We start from the raw sequence: 23,465 nt of genomic DNA on the forward strand, positions 1-23,465 counted from the left end.
AGAAAAAGGAACCACTTTGCATATCTTTGTATCCATTTATTAATGCACAAGGCAAATTGTTATTGAGCGCCTGCAGGCACTGAGTGGGGACTGGGATCCAATGGACTAGGACAGCTGTGGAGCTCCAATGGCACTGGGAATTGGGGTCAAGAAATCATGAAAGTAATTAGGTTTCTGTGTTATAGACTTGGGAGTTGTCCTTCTAAAAGCGATCTGTGAATCCAGGGTGCTGGATCAAGGAGAAAGTTCACCAGTGGGAAAAAGGTCTCATAAAATTATCTGATCCTCCAATCCTAAAATTTCATTTGGTGTGACTTGTAGTTCTTTTGCTGAGAAAAAAACCACATATATATATATATATATATATATATATATATAATATATCATCTTTGCCCATCATTCAAGATTACCCGTTCTTTGTTTTTTCCTATGATTTCAATGCTATAGGCACAAATATTTAATCCTTCTTAAGTAAAGTTACCGAGGTTTGGCACTGCTTGAACCTAACTAAAGTAACAAGAGATAAAGTAGAGAATCGCTTTTCAAGAAGGGTCTGGGGCGTTTGGTCTCTGAGCTTGTAGGCATCTACACCTTGGAATCTCTCTGTGCAGGTCAGCTCTGCAGCCAGATGGCCATCTGCAGCCATCCCAGTCCTTGGAGACTGGCCTGATCAGGTTCACTAATGGTTGGACTTTTCTTGGTATTTGCTTACATAACACTATCAGGACACATGTCTTAAATATTTTATCAGGTTTAAAGGGCAGTTTTCATAACATGGCATTGTGTGGCCTGCAGAACAGACAAGGAGGGAGGAAGAAGCGTCTTAGCCTGTACTAAGTGACCTAATTTTAATACACATTCTGATATTAAAATTTGATTAACTTGATAAAAAGACTGCAGGCATTAAGATGTTGGTTTTCCCTGTACCGTAAAGACAGCTATTAAAGCATAGTGCCCTTTACTTAAGTGCCTCTCCCTTAGCTAGTGTAATCAACTCCTGAACATAAAAATCATGTAGTCCTGACCTGTGTCTAAGCTGCCCCTGGTTTGGGAGAACTGAGCGTGGACTAATTGCAGGATCTGGCTGTTTGCATACCAAAATGGAGTTGAAATGCTTCTTAGGATAAGTGAACACTCGAAAGGGGGGTTGGAAATTTATCCATTAGCCGAAAGGCCTGAATGCACTATAGGATACAGAAGAGCCACTCTGATTATTAAGTGTTTTGTAACCTGAAAGTGTAAGTTAACAAGAGTAAAATGATGTGACCCAGGAGCAGACTTTTTATAAACCTTAAAAGCAGAGAAGCAACACCACCAGCGAAATTGCCAGGATCCCTTTCGATCTTTTCTAGGCTGCTAGCTGATTACGAAACAGTGTCTTCTTTGAAAAACACCCTCATATAAATGAGTATTTGAATGTTTGCTACCAATTAAAATCACCTGAGGAAACAGGTATTTCTACTTGACTCTTTAAACAATGGAATCCCACATGTTTTGCCTTTGACTAAGCTGGCTCTGAGGATGAGTCATGATCCTAGTTGGAAATACTTGCTGTGAGTATGTTTTAGTTTTTTTCTATGAAAACTCCTTGGTTCCTTTGGCCTGATCTGTCTTTCTGACGGATTTATCTGTTCTTAAATTATACCAGTAATTTAAAAATTTGAGTGGGCGTCAGAATCACCTGGAGGGCTTTTAAAGACACGGATTACTGGACCTCACTCCCAGAGTTTCTGGTTTAAAAAGTCTAAGGTGGGGTCTGAGACTTTTTGTTTCTTACAGGTTCCCAGGTGATGTTTCTGGGCTGGTGCCAGGACCACACTTTGAGAACAACTGAATTTGGTGTTTTCTAAGATCTCTTAGTAGCTCTGAACGATGTGATGAACTCAATGGAGGCTTTTCCGTCATGATAACTGATTAATTCAAAATAATGAAATCTGTCCCGATTTCCTATTAATCAGAAAACTATCTGATCTCTACTAGAAAGTAGATTTTTTTACAAGTTTATTTGTGTAGTGTAAGTGGTAGAGTTCTTTTTTTTTTTTTTTTTTTTTTTTGTGGTACGCAGGCCTCACTGTTGTGGCCTCTCCCGTTGCGGAGCACAGGCTCCGGATGCGTAGGCTCAGCGGCCATGGCTCACGGGCCCAGCCGCTCCGCGGCATGTGGGATCCTCCCGGACCGGAGCACGAACCCGCGTCCCCCGCATCGGCAGGCGGACTCTCAACCACTGCGCCACCAGGGGGAGCCCTGTGGTAGAGTATTTGTGGCAACATGGATAGACCTTGAGGGCATTATGCTCAGTGAGATAATCAAGAAGAGAAAGGCAAATTCCATATGATGTCATTTATAGGTGAAATCTAAATAAATCAGACTCGTAAAGACCGAGAGTAAAATGATGGTTACCATGGACTGGGCGGGTGGAGAAAAGGAGAGACGTGGTTTAAGGGTACAAACTGACAACTAGTAGATTAAAAAAATCCCGCAGATCTAATGCACAGTATAGTGATGAGTGACAACAATACTGTAGCATAATCATCAAACTTGCTAAGAGACTAGATCTTAATTATTCCCACCACAGAAAAGAAATGTGATGTGACAGCAGAGCTAACAACCACTACAGTGGCAATCATATATCATATATAATCGTTCCAAATCAACGTGGTGTATACCTAAATTTATACAATGTTATAAGTCAAACATATTTCAATTATGTTTATTGTTTATTTGATTTATTTATTTCGTCTGCATTGGGTCTTAGTGGCTGCATGCAGGACCTTAGTTGAGGCATGCAGGATCTTTTGTTGTGGCACGCAGGCTTCTCTCTAGTTGTGGCGTGTGGGTTTTCTCTCTCCAGTTGTGGCGTGCAGTCTCCAGGGAGCGTGGGCTCAGTAGTTGCGGTGCGCAGCCTCTCCGGTTGAGGCACGCCAGCTCAGTAGTTGTGGTGCGCGGGCTTAGTTGCCTCACAGCATGTGGGATCTTAGTTCCCTGACCAGGGATCGAACCTGTGTCCCCTGCATTGTAAGGCAGATTCTTTACCACTGGGCCACCAGGGAAGTCCCTTCAATTATAAATAAATAAATAAATATTTTAAAAGTAAAAAAGAAAGTGGTAGAGTGCTATAACCTTAAATGTTGGATTCTATTCCCAAGAACAGGGCTAATCGACTGCTGAACTTCTTGTGAGCTTTGTTTATCAGCAGAATGAGTTTCTGCTTTACAAAAAATTTAAAGTCAGCAATCAATATTGATAATATTTCTCCTTGATGTTGATTGGAGGCCTAAGTTAGAACTAAATGGTGTTATTTTATGAAAGGAAAGTCTGAGGCAAGTGTTGGAGTGGAGGGCAGAAAAGGAACAGAAAAAAGCTGAATTGGAAATAAGCAGTGCAGGCTGTGTGTTTACCAGTGAACGAAACCTGTATCAGCACCAGTGAGTATATGTGGTCTTCTGAGACCCTTTGGTTCCTTTCCTGTTACTTTCTTTCATGATCAAGGTCTCCAAATCAAGGCCACCAGATGGAATGGGGCTACCTAAAGGAATGCTTTTCAAACTCTAACTGCTCGTCAAAGACCTGAGGTTCTTATCAAAATGAAGATTCTGGTTCATTAGGTCTGGGGTGAGGGCTGACATTCTGCATTTCTAACCAGCTCCCAGGTGATTCCAGTGTGGCTGGTCCCTGATCACGGGATGCATCAGTGCAGTCATGCAGTGCATCCCTTCATTTCAGGTGAAGCCTTAAAGTATCACATTACTTTCTTCTGATTTATCCTCTTGTCTTACAGCCCTGCCATCAAATGTTTAGTTGGCTCGCATAACTGCTGCCACATATTAAGCCAGCAGAGTTATCTTTCTCTCCCTTTGTTTAAGTGATCCTGACACTGCCTACTTTGTATCTTGAGATGGCTTAGCAAATGCTCCCCTTTGCTATTTTACAACTCTATCTCTCTAAGACCTGCACCATTTTATTGTGCTAAATTGTTAGTCGGACTTCATTTTTCAAATGAATCTTATTATTCTGGGTTTTGAAGTCAACTCTAGTTCTCTGAAACTTCCCCTTGAATCTGGACCACAAAGGTGAAACAGGACAAAGCAGGTGGTGAACCCCATGGCTGTCTTTGAATCACCAGTAGCCCTCAGCCTAAAAAATGGATGATATCTGATAATTCTTTTCACATGACACACCAGCTTTCTTCATTTGCACAGTTTCAATGCCTGATGTGTATCCAGACATCAGGACGGTTTAGTACATTTTTATTGAGCACCTTATTTGTTTGAAGTACTGATGAGATACCAGTCTACGTTCTCAGTTAGGTTATAACCCAGGAGAAAAACTCTGCCAATGACAGAGCCAGCATTCAGGCCTGGAAATGCTGACTCATGGGTTTTGTGTACTGAATAAGATTCATTTGAAAAGTAGAAAAAGGTAGAAAAGTGAGGGTAAGGGAGAGCCGTGGGTACGAGATTTAAGGTGATCAAGGCAGACTCAGCACCCCCCATGAGATGCAGACAAAATGGCTTTGCAGAAGACATTGTTCTCTTGAAACTCTTTGTTCTCAGAGGCTGGAAGATGGCAAAGGAATAAGAAATAGTGTAGCCATCCCAGTTCAGTCAGAAAGCTTGGCTTATGGCTGGCAAAACAGTCTATTCAAAATGGAGTTATTTTGTAATGTTGCTATTAAGGTAATTGGACCATACTCCGAGACATACCTGGAGGAAAGAGCTATGCACAGATGGACTTCATTTAATTGCTTTGTACAAGGGGCCAAGTCGTAGCTTACCTTTAAATGAGAGCTAAGGAAATAAGCATACACAGCTACTCAATGCTCTGAATTCAGTACAATGGAAACTTATAACCCATCGTGGCAGATGCTGTCAGGCTGCCCAGCTGCCATTCTTTCACCCAGTCTTCTTTGCGAAAAGGACCTCAGTGTGTTTGGGATGGTGGCGTGCCCACCTCTGGGGATGGATGGTGGATGATCTCACCCGGTGCTTCCAAACATTTTTTCATGACTCGACACATAGAAAATGATTAAATCTTCACAATATGCTGTGCCTACCTGGAGGGAATTTGTAGGCATCAATATGGGGCTTGGAGAAAGACAAATCTATTATATTCTTTCCATATTATACAATTACGGTAAGAACAATGAAATATAAATATTTAGAAAGAGACAAATTGTTAAATTTGGATTATATTTCCAAATAAGATATTTCCTAATATTTTAAAATAAGAAACTCAATCGTGTTTCCACAAACCTAAAATTTAAAAATCAGATTTTAGGCTTGAAATGGTTAATTAAACATTCTGTCATTTCTCGTCCAAATTTTTCTCTTCAAGTTCTTGATCGCCATCACAATTTTTGCTCACACAAAATTGGTGACTAAAATAAATAATCAGAACCATGTTTACAACCATTCAAAATTGTAATAGTTGAAAAGGTTTTTTTTTCAAGTCTAATGTTTCTTTGACAAGTATTAAAATTTTATGTGATGATGTGAATGTATTTCAAATTCAGTAAAACTTTTCATATCAAGTATCTAAAGATCATGATGAAGTTCTAATCTTCAGAATGTGTAGTCGGCCTGCTGGTAGGTTGGATGTTACTAAAATGGTACATCAATTGCCCAGGGACAGAAGTTCCTGATAGAGGTAAAGGCTGAGGTTGGGGGTAGCCAACCAGAGTGGGACCCACCAGAAGCCCCTATTTGACCTCCCTGATCGATCCCCAACCCCTAATGACCACACCTTGGGCTATGCAAACTCCTCCTTAGATGCCTGATATAGGTGTCTCTTAGAAACCGCTTGTCCCTTAGAAACTCCTCCAGCAGCCCACAGGCCTCTTGTCCCTGTGCACCATTGCAGGCTCTGCAGCTGGCTCCTCCAGCACATGCCCGGGGGGCAGCACCTTTGCAGTCGTGCTCACCTGGTCCCTGTGCTCACCGCCTGCAGGTACAACAGAGTGTGTCGTTGGACACCACCCTGCAAGGAGTTCTGGAAGACCATGCTAACAGCCAAAGACAACCAGCCAGAAGGCTTCTGCTATACCAAGAAATGAGGGGAACAACTTTATGTGGCTTAACTGCAACCCACAGGCCTTATTCGACACAGTGCACTAGTTGGGAAGCTTGGGTCCAAGCAAGCATGATGATCTGGTTCCCTACTGTTGCAGCCTCTTTGAAAGCTAAGAGAGGCTAACTGACCTAGTTCTGGTCCATGATACACAACTGGGTTGACCAGGGATAGGAGTAGTTCAGGGACAGGTTTTGTTTTCCAAGTAAAAGAGAAGAAAAACGAATGGGTCTGGTACTGATCCTCCCCCAATCCTTTCTCCCTGGACTGGGGATGTGCTCTAGAGCTTCAGCAGCCATCTTGTGACTAAGAAGTGAGAGAGGTATCAGAGAGAGGTCAGGAGTACTGCAGAGCTACTGGTGCTGACCTCATTCAGTTTCCAGATTAATGCCAAGAGCTCAATCTTCAGATTTCCTATTATGTCAGAAAAATAAATCCCTATTTGTTTAAGCCTCTGGAAGTTGAGTTATCTGTTACTTGTAGTGAAAAATATTACTTACATGTTTATTTTACTGTGCATATAAGGACCCATAGAGAATGAAGGACATTAGCGGTTTTTATCCATTCAACAAAATATTGAAAACAATTCCATTCTCGGCAAGTATAATGCTAGTTTTGCAAACATTGCTTAAGAAGAACTTAAACTTGACATGTCATCTGTGAAATAGATGGTGTGGATATCCTTCGGTACCTGCGGCTTGTAGGTAGGTGTAGGGAGCTACTTCAAACACATGTTCAAGTGTGGCAATGCCCTGGTGTGTGGAGTGAGAATAAGCTGTGTCTGCTTTGCAACGGCTGGGAACGTTGCATTTCCTTTCCTGTGTTGGTGTGGCAGAGTCTTAAAGGGCTGGAGAAGCCCTTCCAGTGGTTTCCCATGGCAGCGTTGGGGAGAGAGCATTTACTAGACCTCTCTTGCCTCCAAGAAACTCACCTAGTTTAAGTGAAAGGAGAGATTTATCCAAAGGACCTTGGGCTATTTTATGGTAAAACCATGCGATGGGGAGGGACATGGTTGCAGCGAGCCGTTAAGGACTACGTCAGCAGGAAATGACCATTACCAGAATTCTCTTTCTGCCTCTTGCTTCTGTTTCTGCTGTTTTGGCTTTATTTCTCTCTCTTGCTACAGACTAGTTCCCTTACTGGGTGGGAACTTAGCTCCTGGTAGCTCCCAAGTTTACATCTTTTAGATTCAGCTACCAGAGAGAGACAGGCTGACTCTCTAGGTCCTCTGCCCCTATATCCAGTTACTGGGGCTCATTGTTCATTGGGAGCCAGGGGCAGAGTATTAGACTGAGAAGCTATGGCCAGAGGGCTGGGCCATCAATCTCCTGCCAGAGCCAGGTGGATGGAGTAAGGGGAAGAGAAATTTCCAGAGAAGGGTATGGTAGCAGTATTGGGCAGAGTTCCTTATGTAGCCACCACAGAAATAATTCCCACTTCACTCTGTGTATATTTATACTGACAAAGGATACAAGTAAGGAGAAGACAGCTGTGTTGGTTTAAGGTCATGTAGGAAATCAATAGACAATTTAGAATGAAAATGAAGAACTATTCATTCTTACTCTAGGCTGTTATGTTCACTTATTCTAGCCTTCTTGGTAACGGTTCTCATTGCTTTCTTGGAGGCTTGTTGCTAAGAGCTGCCCTATTTCCTTGTCACAAAGCCTTCTTTAGAAAGTTACTATAGTACCTGGAGGGAGTTTGGGGACAAGAGTGTTTCCTAACCTCATCCCCGGAGACATTATGCCAACATCCTTACAAACACAAATACACTGGAATCACTTATGGAGAATATGAGAAAAATATAGCAATGATCTTTCTTGGAAACTGTTAAGTGTAATCAGTCAGTTTAAAGCAAGAGAGTAGGAAGTTATAAAACGTGACAAGCAAAATCTTTCTCACTCTTGTTGATGGTTAATTTTTATATTTTGGATATTATGGCCTTAAAGCTGAGAGGTAATATCCAGAAAATGTCTTTGCTTTGTAAAATTAGTTTTTAATGTTTAATGAATATTCAATTTGTTTCAGTTCCAAGCTTCCAGTAACGTAAGAATTTATTAACCATTCATTCATTCAACAAACGTTTGTTAACATCTGCTCTATGCCCAGCTTTATGCTGTCTCCTCACTGCACTTTTTTCTCTTGGTATGTTTTAAGTGTTTCTATGAAGTGGTTTCAGAAATAACAACTATTTCTCTTAGCAGTCATTTTCTCCTCACTCCCTTTTTGGAAATGCTGCTCTGCCCCCAGAAGCAGGAGCTATAATTCCACGTAACCCTGCTTCCCTAGACATAGTTGATTGTACCAGGGACAAAAACGGATTCTTTCTCCTGAGAAACTGGAACAGAAAGACAGAAACTGAGTTGGTGTTGGGTGTTAGAACTAAAAGACCATAGATATGCTGGAGGCTGAAGCTGTTATTTTGGAGCAGAAATGATGGGCCCACAGAGAAGCAATTAAGTGAGTATACAAACCAGTTTGCAGAGAAAGAGAGAAAGAGAAGCAGACATGGAGCAGGATGAGAAAACACCCGGCATCAGAGGCCAAGACACCAGAGAGATTAGCTATTTAATGACTTTCCAGAGTCATTGTCACAGTTGCCACCATACCTAGTTGGGCTCCATGACCTACCTCATACATCCTAAGAAATTCACCTTCACTCAAGCATACTTGACAGGGTTTTTCTTTCTTTAAGCAAATCCCCTCTGACTAAGGGGTGAGTTGATGAAGGTCAAAGTCAGTGAGCTAATTTAAATAGAGGGTGCTCCATTTAAGGTAACTCGAATATAATATTAGTAGATCAAGGACTTATCCTGTGTAAATGCAATACAAGCAATCATGTTTACTCAGAACAATTTTCTTGCTGTAAGAGTATTGAGGAATCAGAATGTATTGTGAATGTAGGATCTTCCTTTTTTTATTCATTTAAGGGAACATGTAGGCAGATCTCTTTCTGAGGAAGTGCAAGTGACTTATGGGAGAACTTTTTATAGCCCATTGCATCTATGTTGTAGTAATACTGGTCTCAAGAAATTTATGGAAGATTACTGACAATTGCTGCAGTTCAGCCTCCAGTTGATATAAGGAAATACGATGTGAGCAGAGACACAGTTATCTGACAACATATAAGATGAAACTTAGTGGTTACTAAAAGTTTTATGACTTAATGTTCAGGTTTAAATATAACCATTTTCTTTTTTTTTAATTTTTATTGGGGTATAGTTGACTTACAATATTGTGTTAGTCTCAGGTATAAATATAACCATTTTCAGTAACAACAATAACAATGATAACAGTAATAGTTTTGCTAGGTTTACCGGCTAAAAGACTATTTTTCAGATGTTATCATTTATCCATCCTTTCAGCCATTTTGAAAAATCATCTACAGTTGCTAAAAGGAAGTAGCTTCTGAAGTGGGCAAATCTAAACCCAGACTCTGTCTTTATATTTTTAAAATCAGTATTTTTTCTCTTTTGCAGCTGAAATTTTCATGCTTGTTCTGCTAAAGTTGATGTTACTGCCATGGGAACAGGTCTCACAAAACGTCTTGCTTTCAATTACTTTAAAAAGGGGGCCCATTGTGCTCCAGAATTTTATGATCTCAGAATGAAGATACTTAGGTCCCAAACCACAAGGTTGTCTTGCTAAAAAACTATTTTTCTTGGATAAGAAAATATGGAATGCAAAATTAAAATGTGATCCAGTAACCAACGAATAATCAACCACAATAGCAAATGTGAGATAAAAGGACATTATGAAGCCCCAGGGACACACAGGGATGAAAGGAAGGGTAGAGATTAGAGTCGTCTATCCTCAAAGTATAAATGTGGGATCATAACAATTTTTTTAACCAATATTAATGGCTTTAAAATTGCAAATGAGTGTGGGATGGGTATTACGAAGCCTCTCTTGGGAACCATGTGTGTACTGAGTGGTCCTAATGCAAATGTAACAGATGGGATTGCCATTAGAACAGCAATCATCGCCCCATACCCCAAATTGTTGTTTCTGTCCCAATTTCAAATATCCTGTCCCAAGGTCAGGCTAGGTGTCAGATGACATGCCCTGGTACTTGGTTTTAAAATCGGACTGCTGTGGCCACAGAACCAGGTGGATGGGTTGGAGCATTCTGATAATAAAGGAGAAGGCAGAAAGGAAATAACAGATCCCCATCTTGCAGATGTTTACTGTGTGCCCATTGTGTATCCACTGTTCTAGATCTTGGGTTGCAAGGGTGAAGAAAATTGAAAACGCCCTTTCTCTTGTGGAGCTTACATTCTACTTGGGGGAGACTGACAATAAAAAAAAAAAACCTAAATATAAATTATGTTAGATGGAGGTAAATTCTATAGAAAGTATAGTCTGGGCAAGGCAGATGAGAAGGAAGAGTGAGAGTGATATAATTTTATGTAGGATAGAAAGGCTTTACTGAGAGGGAGACAGATGAGAAAGGGAGCTAGGCTGACATCTGGGGGAAGAATATTTTGGATAGAGGGAATGAACAGTGTGTGAAAAGGTTCTCCAGTGGATAGTGAGAGGATGTTTGAGGAACCTCAAAGATATTAATGGAGCTGGAGAGGTGTGAGCGGGGAAGGAAAATGGTAGGAGATGAACTCAGAATGAACAGGGCGAGGGCAGGTGGGATGTCTATAGAACCTGATAGTAAGGTATTTGGCTTTTGCTCTGAAGGAGTGGAGAAGTCCTTGCAGGGTTTTGAACAGTAGAGGAATACAGTCTGACTTCCATTTTCAACGCTCCCTGTGGCTGCCAGTTAGAAGAGCACTGCACTAATCCAGATAAGAGATGCTGGTAGCTTGGACAGAACTGCAACAGTAAAATTGGTGATAAAGGATGGTTGGATTCTGGCCATGCTGACGGATCCGATTGAGTGTAAGAAAAAGAGGAGCATGACTAGAAAAATAATAAAAGAATAAGGAAGAGGAAGGAAGGCAGGAAGAAGAGGAAGGCGGGGGTTAATGTTTATAAGAGTGCATGCATACTGGGCTAATAAGCCTGTCCTTCGGATTTCTCTGGAGGTCAAACAAAGAACACCAGGATGTGACTGTCAGACTAGCCAGCAAGTGATTCTTGGTTCACAGACACAACTTAAACATGAATTTACACTGGCTGTATTTCTTGACTGTTAAAATCTGCTGATCCCAAAGTCATGTGGCCAACCCACTGTGAATGTGTTAGACTCGTGGCCTCACTTGGGAAGTTGGATGGAAGAGGCAGCGGGAGAGTAGTGATGGTCTGGGAAGGAGAAAATCTCACCTGCTTTTGTCCCCAGATGATGGTGACCCTGAAAGCCTAAGCCTTGGTTTATGAGGCATGAATAAAACCTTGTGCAGAGTAGATGTCATTAGCCCCAACCCAGATTTCATCATACAGAGGGTACATATATTATTTGCATTTGAGTGCTTTATTATATTGGAATTGCAGTGATATTATTAACATTTGTACAAATGCACAAAATCTTGTCTCTTCTTGCTAGAAAGAGATGTGAAAATCTGACCTAGTTGAACAGTCTTAATGAACTCATTGTCCTTGGTAACAATAAATGTGTTCACGATGCAACAAGAAGCTTAACATAAAATTAAACATATTAAATGCTGCTGCAAGTATTTACATGTCTGTACCCCCAGTTTTTTTCTCCTTCCAATAAGGAAGGTGGTTGCTTTACAAACAGACAAACAAACACAAATGCTTTGCTGTTTACAATTACAAATACCCACCACCCCCCCCCCCCCCCCCGCCCCCACCCCACGGAGTCCAGAACTTAAAGTGACAGCACCTTTTCCGAGGACTTCCTTAGTTAACACTTACTTTGCACAATGTTAACCTTTTTTCTCTTCTATCTTTTGGACAATATTTATATTCCAATTGTCCTAGAACACTGTGTTTGAACTGAGCCATTTTTTCTGGGCCTTTTCGGAAGATCCCAAATCCCGTGTCCTCTCCAGGGAGGACATTTCAAGTTTATCTTTTCTCCAAGACAAACCTCAAAGGCAGAACTCCTCTCTCTATGAGGCAGGTGTGATTTAGCAGAACACAGAAGGAAAGAGGGCGAGCAGTTCTTCTGTTCTATTGGCTGGCTGGTGGGGAAGGGTCCTTTCTCTGAAACCCCCTCCACTTCAGCATGGCTGATACCTTTCATCACGTCCTGTAGCGTCTATAGCCTTGGTATTCTAAAGGAGCAAACTAGACTCTAATGAGCTTATTGTGCATAAGATTTTAATGATGTATTTAAAGCTAATGTATTCAGGTTCCACATTCTCAGTCCTGAGGCTAAAATGATTCTGTTAAAAAAAAAAATCCTATAAAGTTCTATAAAATGAAACATAATGCAAGAAAATCTTCAATGGCTTAAGAAGAGCCTTCTAAATCCTGGCTTCTAATGAGCTAGATATTCTAAGTTGGTCTAAGTATAACAGCTGATCATTATTGAGCCCCCTCTGACGATAAGCTTGGAAAGGCATCAGAGCGCCACTTAAGAACATTAATCTTTTAAGAAATGCTGGCAGTTTGGCCTTACCCACCCCTCTTCAACTTGTGGTTAAATAGCTTTTTTAAAAAATAGACAATTTATAAGGAAAAAAATATATAAACACTCTTTAAGCAATTTGGCTATAAGCATTACATCACTGAAAAACTCCACAAGAAATAGTAAAATATTTTGAACGGCCATACACTTTTTCATTTTCACAACATGACGAGCTGGGTTTTTTTTTTTTTTCTTTGTTTTGGTATTGGATCTTACTTGTAAGTTTATTGCTGCAGTGTCTTCTTGTCCTTTCTTAGGTTATAATTGTAAAATAGAGGTGCTGTCCCTAATTATGGTACAAGGCAACATTGTATTTTTGAGACCTAGGAGTGAAATAGTTAGGGTCACCGTTTTTTTTTCAGCAGCCCAGAGAGACGATGGCGAGGACGACAGTCTGACGTGCATGGTGATGCACAAGGGAATGTCTCCTGGCTCATTCAGCATACTTTGGTTGGAGGATAAGACAGAAAATTCTTAAGTGTAGCATAGCTGCTCCCTCACATCTGTTGCATAATATAACATCTTTTAAAAACATGCTATGAATAAAGGGAGAAAGAGTATACTGGCTCTTCTCCTTGGCATTCTCGTAGCAGGCTTCATCTAGGTTGATGTGAGCAATGCGTCTTGGCTATGCTACTGGTGAACGCACGCAAATGTACCTGGTGCAAATGTTCCGTAAAGTATTTTAAATGATGCAGCTCAGAGCCTTAGAGGAAGCGTGGGGTAGTTGGGAAGGGGAGGGTGAAGGGAAGTTTAAGGGCAGGGAGGAGGTCTGAAAGAGAACGAGAGAAACTGACGGGGATTACAAATGCTAAAGTGCAATTTTAAAATATAAATTATTTTAAAAGCAGAGGAGTGATTCTAAATTGCTACTGTTTGCATAGGCACGATTTTATTCCAATTTAAACGGGTTATTTCCTTTCCCTTCTCAGATATACTGCATAATGGAACTTGAATGGCTTAAAGCTACTGCACACGGTTTGGGAAGGGACGAGAAGAGCACTAAGGAAGCTGAATAGTGCAAGGCATTCTGGGAAGTTGGGGTGCGGTGGGGAGAAGCAGAGATGAAGCTGTTTTTACACTTTTACAAGAGAGCTGTTCCAGTTATAGTTACCGATTCCCTTTAGCTGAACTCTGCTTCCTAAAGGAAAGAGCTTACTTTAAAAATGAAAAAAGAAATAGATGATTTAAAACTGTTCCAAACATAGATTAAAAAATAACTCACAGAGCAATACAAATCCTTGAAATTTCTATGCACAGAGGTCTAAACAAACATTTCCACCAAATGATGGAGAACAGCCATTAGAAACCCTGTAAAATGAAGATACACACAACTAGAGTAGTTTATTATGAACTAATCCTTTAAAAACAAGTAGATCCTACAGAAGAATATTGTTCAAATGGAATGTTTAAAAATAACATTTATTAATAAATATCTTATAAAATTCTAAATTAATAGATTCCTGTCCAAATTTTGCTTTGGTCCTTGAATTCCACTGTATACACACATACATACATATATATTTTCTTAGATGGTTTTTTATTAACCAGACAGAAGCACATTCTATCCTAACTGGATGGCTAGGTTTATAGCAGTTACAGATGCTTAAAACCCCCCAGCCAAAGGCTGGTCTTGTATGGCAGCTGGTTGACTTTTAATGACAAGCTCAACTAGCACACGACAATTTTCTGAACTAACAGACCACAGCCACCTGCACATTCACCACGGATGCCCCTCTATTCGGAACACGCACTGCATTTGATTTCTTGGACCTGACAGGCTCCAAAGAGCAACTGCTCCAAGTAAGTCACCCTAATGAAAAGAAGGCATGCAGTGACAGTACACAAATTGCTCGTCCCCGCGGGCCGTGTTAAGACTGTGACTGGCAAACACTGATGTGGAGATAGGAGAGGGCTGCGGGGAAGGGTAAAGGGAAAACATCCGACCTCACGCCAGGCGTTAAAACGAGTCCATTCATAGGGAGGATTTTCACTCTGCCTGTCCTGGCATATGTTCAGAAATGTCTTAAGGAGAAACAATTAAGATGGGAATGCCTCCGTGTAGGTAAGGACTGACCTGGTAGAAACGCTATCAGGTGTCCCTATCTTGGCTGCTAATTCCTGTCACAGGAGGCAGGGGAGGCGCTGTGGAAGTTTCCAGGCAGGTTGGCAGTGACTTCAGAAGCAGATCCTGCTGACAGAAACCCACCTGTGAACGAGGGGAGGCAGTGCTGCGCTGCGGGCCCTCCCTCCTCAGGATGGGTGCTCTGAAGGTCATTGCAACTGATCTGTGACCGTATGGATGGATGACCCAGTAGCTGGGTGGGAGAGGAGAACGGGGCAGAATGTCTCCCCAGATTGGCAAAAAGTGTGGGACAAGAATGGAGAGATTTCCAGGCAGACAGACTATTCTACAGTCTGGTGAAAGCTAGGCCTTCAAGTGAAATATTTAATAATGATAAGTCGAGTGTTGGATTTGACCAATGAGCCTTTCTGTTCAGGATTTCAAGAAGCTCTGACAACTTGCTGGCATCCTCCATTCACTGTATTTCCACACTGCTGATAAACATACCTAAAGGCCCTGAGTATAAGAAGTTTATTCTAATTATACGTTGAGGCCCGTTTGCTAACCTGTGTGTGGTGGTTTGCCTTCTTAGCATAAAAAACAGACGTAATTGAGCTATATATAATGCATGTCAGTCAAACCGTCAAGCTGCTGAATTAAAACTCAGGCAAGTTCTTAACTGCAGAGGCTTTTGGTTTAACAACTAAATATTTCAATTAAGAGGTGGAAGAGAAGTAAAGTAAACCATAATTTTAGTGACAGCCCACTCCTTGGACATTCTGATATCACCAGTGGATTTTTTAAAAATCCATTTCATTAAGTGCTATGCATGCAGTAAAGAAATAAAATATTTTTCACTTAAAGCAAAACAAAAATTTTTTAAAAATTAAAAAACCCAAATATTTCAATGAGCTCTTTCTCCTTTTTAGGGGGACACATAAATGGTCCTAGGAAGGAGTTTAGAAAAAATTATTTTTGATTTCAAAATAGAGACAAGAATGTTAACTGCTTTTTTAGCTAAATCTTAAACTTCTTAGGAAGCCAGTTAGGTTAAACCATTCAGCTATTACAGCTGAGATTCAAAACAAAACAAAATAACTGAATTCAGTATTTAAAATACTTAAAAATGATATGTTTGTCTAAAATATAAAAGAAAATCCTTTTCTTGTTTGCATTTTTTTCTTTTTTCTCTTTTTTTTTTTGCTTTTGCTTTTGTTTTGATTTTTTAGATCATATATCCAAGTTATGCGTTTCCCTGGAAACTCAAAACTTTCTTTTTGAAAGCACTGCATACATGAAAAGATTGTTGATAAATATTGATTTAAAAAGTAAGTTATTAGATAAAACTGAAACTAGTTATAAAAACCATGCTTCATAACCCTTATATTTTCTTCTTTTCTCCAAAATAGATTCTTACACTATACTGAGAGAAAAAAAAACACATCCTTCCCTTTTCCGAACTCTTATAAAAGCTACACCTTTTGTAAAATACTACTTTTTAAAATCCCATTATCTTGCGCGCGCGCTCTCTCTCTCTCTCTCTCTCTCTCTCTCTCTCTCTCTCTCTCTCTCTCACTCACACACACACACACACACTCACGTTTGGAGGTCAAGCATTCAAATGGAGATGAAACACCAGCACCTGCCTAGACAACTAGAGAAGAACATTAGCCCCAGTTATTTGTGAGATGTGATATTAAAACCTTAGCACGGTAGAATGGCTTGTTTCAAGGAGGCACAACTGTGGTTTGGACTATCTGCTTTTTATAATGGGCAAGTCCAGGAAAGTTGCTGAAAGTATAAATCAGAATTATTCAGAAGAGTGGAGTAGCCATATCCAGGGGATACTTTGAGCAGCCAGAGTGCTTTAACTGCTGTGGGAGGGCGGAAAGCACCTCCATGGAAACATTAGGTTTTCTTTCTCTCTCTGTTCCTCCAGTAGTTCGTCTACTTTCACCCACCAGAACACCAAAGACGGTTCCATAGGCTTAAGAAAAAAATAATAATATATCTTAGGCTATTAGCAGCTAATGATTGAACAGCATAATCTGTGTAGTGAATAGAGCCCTTCTGAATTATTATATAGTACATGGATTTTCAACATTATAGACAGGCCATATAAAACCAGTTGTAATTCGAGGGTATGATGTTCTAGCTCTGCATCATAATTTGGACTTCCACAATTGAGGCTTATAAAGCTCCCTTCCCTAGTGTCTCCACAGCTGGCATTCAACGGTGCTTCACCTACGGCTAAGCCACCTTTTACTTGCTCTGATTATTAAAAACATTAAACCAGGCACATTAAACATCTCCCGGTTACTCTTTTGTGAAAAGCAAGAGTTGAATGGGTCAGGGGCAAGGGAAGCCATGGCTAGGTCCACATTAGCTTTTTTTTTTTTTCTTTAAACATTATTTTCTTCTTTGCGTGCAACGCTAGAGGGGAAAAAATAAAACAGAAAGTAAAAATAAAGAGTCAATAGGGAGCCCAGGTAAAAGTGGAAATGGAAAGGAAAATTGGGCGTTCAAGGAAGTGGACCAAGAGCAGGAGGAGAGGTGGTGAGATGCTTGCTGATTTTATCTGGACATCAATGGAGCTTATACTTTTTTTATAGTAAGAGAAACAGGGTTGTGGAAAAGGCTCTCCATTTATCTGGGATTCTGGTGACATCATAGCACCAACTCAACATAAGCTATGACATCATCAGACTTCTCCCCCAGTTGCCTTGCAGTCTGTATACTGGACATCTAGGTACGCCTCATTTTGGCTAAAAGCTGTGGCTTAACAAGATTCAACGTTTCAGGCAAAGGGTTGGACTGATAAGAATGAAACCATGACTATATACAGAAGGAGTTCAGTTTATAAACAAGTAACTGGTACCAGAAAATTGGAGAAAAGCACCAAAGCATTTCCCAAGCTGATAGATTATTAATTGCATAACTCCCTTTTTTGCTTATATAACTGAGTATAAAAGACAACATTTCCATAATAACTATAAAAATGAAAGCCAGTCTTTGAAGGGCTGAGGAGTCTTCCAGGTCTGAGTTAATTCTAAAAATGCCCTTAAAAGAAAGGACGCAGGATATGCGACAGCTCTCCTTGGAGGCAAGGTCTGACCCTCGGATTTTAGAGAATCGGATTCAGGTCTGTTCTGTGAGTGGTGAGCTGACTGAGGGTGGAGCTTCCTACCACCTCGCTGACGGCCGAGGAAGTGGTGATGGTGTTATGCTGGATGACCTGCTGCTGAGAGCACGTGGGGACGGGGCTTGCAGGAGGGCTACTCTCTGGACCTAGGAAAAAGCACACACACACGCACACACCAATATAGCTCTTTCCTGGGTGGACTTGGAGACTACTCAAAAAATATTGCTAGATGCTTGCTAGAAATAGGAGCGTTTCACACATTTTCTCCTGGAGGTTAATTCCAAAACTTTATTTTAAAGTCACAAAGCTATGCCTTCCCAGTTTATAGCTACAAGCAAAGCCATGCTTTCTAGATCAGCAACATGAGTTGATGTGTTTAAGTTGTGGCATGTGAAGTCCCCATCTTGTCTTTTCAAAGAGCCATCCATATATCAAATGTGGAAAAATACTCACATGTGGTGGGAGAATCTGTGTTGCTCAATCTAAAAAATTATTTGAAAAGAAATTGACCTTCAGCCATGAATCCCCCCTTCTTCCGCCATCCCCTACTCAATTAGCATTGAACCTATTGACATTCCAGGTGCAGATATTGGGATCTAGAAAAACAGATCCACTTTACATATTGGTAAACTGAGACAAGGTCACTAGCTTTTCAGCCTGGTGAATAACATGTAGCATATCCTGAGGCACTGGATATAATTCACCCAAAGCCTGTTTCCCAGCCCATAAAAGACTGCTAGCCCACCAGTAATTGGGCTCCTACTGGCTGCAGAATTGGAATTTGGTGGGATTTTACAATGTGGAATACCAGGGAACGTCTAGCCAGAAATTATTAGGAGGTGGCGGTCATGGTGATGAATGGGGTCAGAAAAGAAGGGTTCCCTCTGGCGCAGTAGTCTGGCAGCCACTCAAGAATTCTAGCATGATATCCACCTGGGTGTGCAGTCTATGCTTTACTTTTGTTCTTTCAATAAATCCAATGAGAAATTGGTGGCAAAAAAACTGGACACTAAAAAAAGCAAAAAAGTCAATGACTTACTTAGATATCCTTGTGATTCTTTCTGCATGGCTGTTATGGGGCAGTCTTTATGCGTTAACAACAGCTGTTTCAGCTGTGCCACCTCGTTTTTCAACATGGACACTTCATTCTGGAAAGAGACGGATCCAAGTCATGTTAAGAGGACCAGAGAATACAAACCCAAGGCCCCGTGCACTTTCAACAGTGTAACTGGCACACTTCTTTTCTGTTATGTCTGAATGACGTTAATAATATTATTTAACGGGATTCACCTGAAAATTTGTAGCTTGCCTTTGATTTGGCCCTCAGGTTTCCCAGGGGCTTTCTGAAGAGACTAGGTTTTAACTCAAGAGCTTAATCCTATTAAAAGTTACTTAGGTAGGGACCCTCCATTCTACACTGACTGGGTGACTCTAGGCAGGTAACATAACCCAGCTAAGCTCTAGCAACCTTGGATGGGAATGAAAATAGTACAAAGTTCTTTGAGTTGTTGTGAGGATTAAATGAGGTAACATGCAAAACACGCAGAACAATGCCTAGCACATACGAAGTGCTCAATAAATTTAGCTCTCATAATAATTCTCTTCAGGCTGTCTTTTTTTTTTTAAGTTTTTTTTTTTTTTTGACATGGACCATGTTTTTTTAAGGTCTTTATTGAAATTTGTTACAATACTGCTTCTGTTTCATATTTTGGTTTTTTGGCTGCAAGGCATGTGGGATCTTAGCTCCCCAACAGGGATCAAACCCACACCCCCTGCACTGGAAGGCAAAGTCTTAACCACTGGAATGCCAGGGAAGTCCCCATGCTATCTTACAGGTTCAGGTTTGACATTGACCACGAATAGAAGGTGAACGTGAGGCACGGGGAGGAACTGTGTGGCAGGGTGAGCGGCTTCAAACTGAAATGCCCTCAGAATAAGCCGATTTCCCAAAAGAAGTTCTTTATGGGCTACAGTTCAACAAAGCACGTCCTCCTGCCTGATGCCACTTAGGAGGAAGCATGGAAGCATACAGAGCAAATGTAGGTCCTCTACTGGTGGGATCAGGTCAGCCCAGGGAGGCCAAGGGCAGTAGAGTTTAGGGCCATGACTGAGTTAATTTGATTGGTTCATTAACTAGTTTGGCTAATTTCAGTCTATAAACTTTTTCCCTCCTCAATATCAGGGTGTTGTGGATTTACTTAGATAAGTGCCACAAATCTCCACTTTATGTAGTAATTCACAAAGATAGGTTCATAGTTTGTGGAATAATGTACTTGGCACCATCGTCTACAAATACAGTTGACCCTTGAACAACACGGGTCTGAACTGTGCGGGTCCACTTCTGTGCAGATTTTCTCCATAGGTAACAATACCACATGATTAGCAGTTGACTGAATCTGAGGGTGCGGAAGCACGGATACAGAGGGCTGAGGATGGGATTTGAGCATAAGCGGATTACGGGATCTGAGGCCAGTCTTGGAACCAATACCCGCTGATATTGAGGGACAACGGTATAAATGTAGAACAGATGGTTCCAAGGTGCTGCCACTTGATAAAAGTAAACTGTAAACGTAGCACTACCTCAAATAAGCCATTTTACAGTTGTGATAAATAACACCTCTCTCTGGCCAATGTTCATTTGTGGCTGCCCCGCAATTATCCTCCACGTGGAGGAGACTTTTCAAAAGCATGCACACAGAGGAAGGTGTTTTAACATTTGTCATTAAGTTGTATCTACGCTTTCAGTATGAACTTGGCTTTTGAGGCATGTGTTTATCACCTAAAAAGTAAGTTTGGGATTCTGAAGTTAATTAAAAAATTTTTGGAAAATTGTTTCAAAGAATACCTCCTAATTCCAAATTCATTTGCAAAATACATTATAAGCAATCAAATGTTGAGTAGCATGAATACAAAAATAATAAAAATCTCATCTACAAGGCTTTTATGGCTATCTGATGAAAGGGGGGAGGGATAAGTTAGGAGACTGGGATTAACATATATGCACTACTATATATAAAATAGATAACTAATAAGGACCTACTGTATAACACAGGGAACTCTGCTCAATATTCTGAAATAACCTATATGGGAAAAGAATCCAATAAAGAATGGGTATGTGTATGTGTATAACTGGTTCACTTTGCTGTACACCTGAAACTAACACAACATTGTGAATCAACTATACTCCAATAAAAATTTTTTTAAATGCCTGAGAAATTAGCACTAATGATGAATAAATCACTTAATTTCATAGGAAAATTGCTCTTAAATTTGAGAACGTGCAGGAAGGTGAACTGCACCTCCCACCTTCAAATGAGTGCAGTTGATAAGGGGCCCTATCAAAGCTGGAAGTGACCCTTGTCAATTTGGGGATCAGTGGGACAAGTTTATTTATAGGACAATTTATTTTAGCCTTAAACACTATTTTTTTCCTCTAATTTTATGCCCATTTAAATTCAGATAGCCATTCTTCCTTTTCCCAGCTCCCCCTCTGCTTAAAATAGCCTGTGTGAAAGGAAGTTACTTTTAGACCATTAAACAGAAGGCAGCCCCTGGTTAAAAACAGAACAGACAAAAGCAGAACAGAAAAAGGAGAAAAAGAAAACTAAGATGTTTGAATGTATACATATTTGGCCTCAAAATGAAATGTGACATGATTTGTATTTGGACTATAGAGATAACACTTTTCTGAAATCACAACTGCTAGACACCTGGACCCTAAGGGGAAACTGTCAGTTGCAGACAATGGTTCTAAGAAAGTGGAGTCAAGCTCCAGTCCTTAGTGAATCCAGCCATACTTCTCTTCCATGATCTAGGAAACAAATGAGGACATTTCCGTATTTAAAATAAAACAACAGGATTCTGTTGCCTTCTTGTACTTCTGGAAGAAAAGAAAAGAAAAATCTCACTTGGCGGCTGCATTGGAGGGGATGATTTTAGTCTCCATTTCTTCCTCCTCTGTGTCCTCAGCAGTCACACCTTTTCTAGGCAGTCTTCCATCCCCCAGACTCAAAGTGTACATTGTCCCTTCCTTAAGAAAAACACCTTGAATTCCGTTCTTCGGGTTCCTACAATTGCAAGGAGCTAACTGCCTACAATACTTGGCATATCCCAAACCATTTCAGGATAAACCTTTTGCTTTCATGAGAGGCCACAATAAAACAGCACCAATCACCACAACAGTGTATGTGGTGTCCTGGCCTATAACCAAAGCCCCATAGAAAATAGATGATTTTAGTGGCATTTTTTTGTCTCTGGACAGCAAAGCACTTTATTAATAAACCAATACATTGTAAGTATAGAAACTGAGGACCTGGGAGTTGTGAGGGTCTGTAAAAATGTAGGAACCTGGAGAGCACTGTAACAACTGACCATCATTTAAAGATATATGTGAATATGGACATATTTCTTAATGTAATATATTAGTAATTATGTTATTTAGCTATGTTAGGGTTGGAAAATGAATGCCAATTAATATTCTCCATAGACAAGAACAATCAGCCTCCCTCTTGCTTAGATCATGCACATGTAAGTACGATACTGATAAGGACTAAATAAAAGTCTAATGGCCAGAGAAGCAACAGAAATTCATGGGGCAGCTTCCAGCAGAAAAAGGAACTCTCAAATGACAGTTGAGAATAATCGGGTTTGGCTCCCCAAACTGCCACACCAACCTAGTGTAAAACAAGGTGGTTGGACTAGTTTTCTAGTTACTTCCTGCAAGATAGTTTTTTATTCTATGAATTGCCTTCTATTGAGAATGCTAATTACCTAATAATCTAATGAAGGTCTCCATCTTGATTTTTTATTCACTAGTTAATTGCTTTTGGTATTCTCAAATGGGCTTATATATCAAGTCTTATATTTCCTAAGGGAGCCAGTTCTAGCACCTCCTATACTTCCAAATCTTAACAGGGCAGGTTCCAAAGCAACATTTACAGTTTCACTTTTGTGCAGAATTTCAAGTCCATGTTCATTTCCATATTGTGAGAGTCTACAGAGCCTTCATCAGATTCCATAAGGGAGCATTTGGGTTAAAAACAGTAGAGAATGGGTTAAAAACAGTAGAGAATGTCAAAAACGGAGTGAATCGTGTGCTGTGCACATGCGTAAACATTCCATATTGATAGATACTGAGAGATATCATTCCATATTGATAGACTGACTGATATCATTCCATATTGATAGATACTGAGAGATATCATTCTATATTGATAGATACTGAGAGATATCATTCCATATTGATAGACTGACCGATGTAGGAAATGCACAAACACTAGACTATATTTTAAATAAAAACCCTTTTCAAGATAACATTAATAGAAATCACCTTGAATACATTTTGGAAGAGAAGAACCAGACAGCAAATGTTTCAAAATGCATGAAAGAAATCAAAAGTGGCCTGCAGTTCTAGTAGGGAAATAGAAACCAGGACTTCTGGAGACATTTTCTTATTCTGAATTACCTTGCATTACGAATTGATGCAAATCACCAATTTTTTTTTACTCCCTTGTGTAGTTTCTAATAATAACTATAGGTCTTCATATAGAAGCACTTTGCAAAAGCAAAGTATTAATAATAAGTATTGATTCTCTTGCCGAAATCAGCTCTTCTTTCTTTTCTTTTTTCTAAACTAGTTTGGGTTTGCT

General features: G+C 40.3%; 2 protein-coding genes across 4 annotated transcripts in view; one reads left to right on the forward strand and one right to left on the reverse strand.

The window, feature by feature from the left end:
• The window catches only part of TRIL (TLR4 interactor with leucine rich repeats), a 99,855-nt gene extending 93,760 nt beyond the window's left edge, over positions 1-6,095 (forward strand). Inside the window, exon 4 of the transcript XR_004351463.1 lies at positions 5,947-6,095. The gene's annotated coding sequence lies outside the window, so the exon portion shown is untranslated. The remainder of the gene's footprint in view (positions 1-5,946) is intronic.
• Positions 6,096-11,839: 5,744 nt separating this feature from the next.
• CREB5 (cAMP responsive element binding protein 5) overlaps positions 11,840-23,465 on the reverse strand; it is a 417,963-nt gene continuing 406,337 nt past the window's right edge. For all 3 annotated transcript variants that reach the window (XM_032643594.1, XM_032643595.1, XM_032643593.1), the window contains exons 10-11: positions 18,857-18,965; positions 11,840-17,963 (exon numbers count right to left, since the gene is read on the reverse strand). In XM_032643594.1, the coding sequence (XP_032499485.1) occupies positions 17,800-17,963; positions 18,857-18,965 (273 nt within the window). In that variant the 3' untranslated portion in view covers positions 11,840-17,799. The remainder of the gene's footprint in view (positions 17,964-18,856; positions 18,966-23,465) is intronic.

This window comes from Phocoena sinus, chromosome 9, assembly GCF_008692025.1.
Source record: "Phocoena sinus isolate mPhoSin1 chromosome 9, mPhoSin1.pri, whole genome shotgun sequence".
Taxonomy (NCBI): domain Eukaryota; kingdom Metazoa; phylum Chordata; class Mammalia; order Artiodactyla; family Phocoenidae; genus Phocoena; species Phocoena sinus.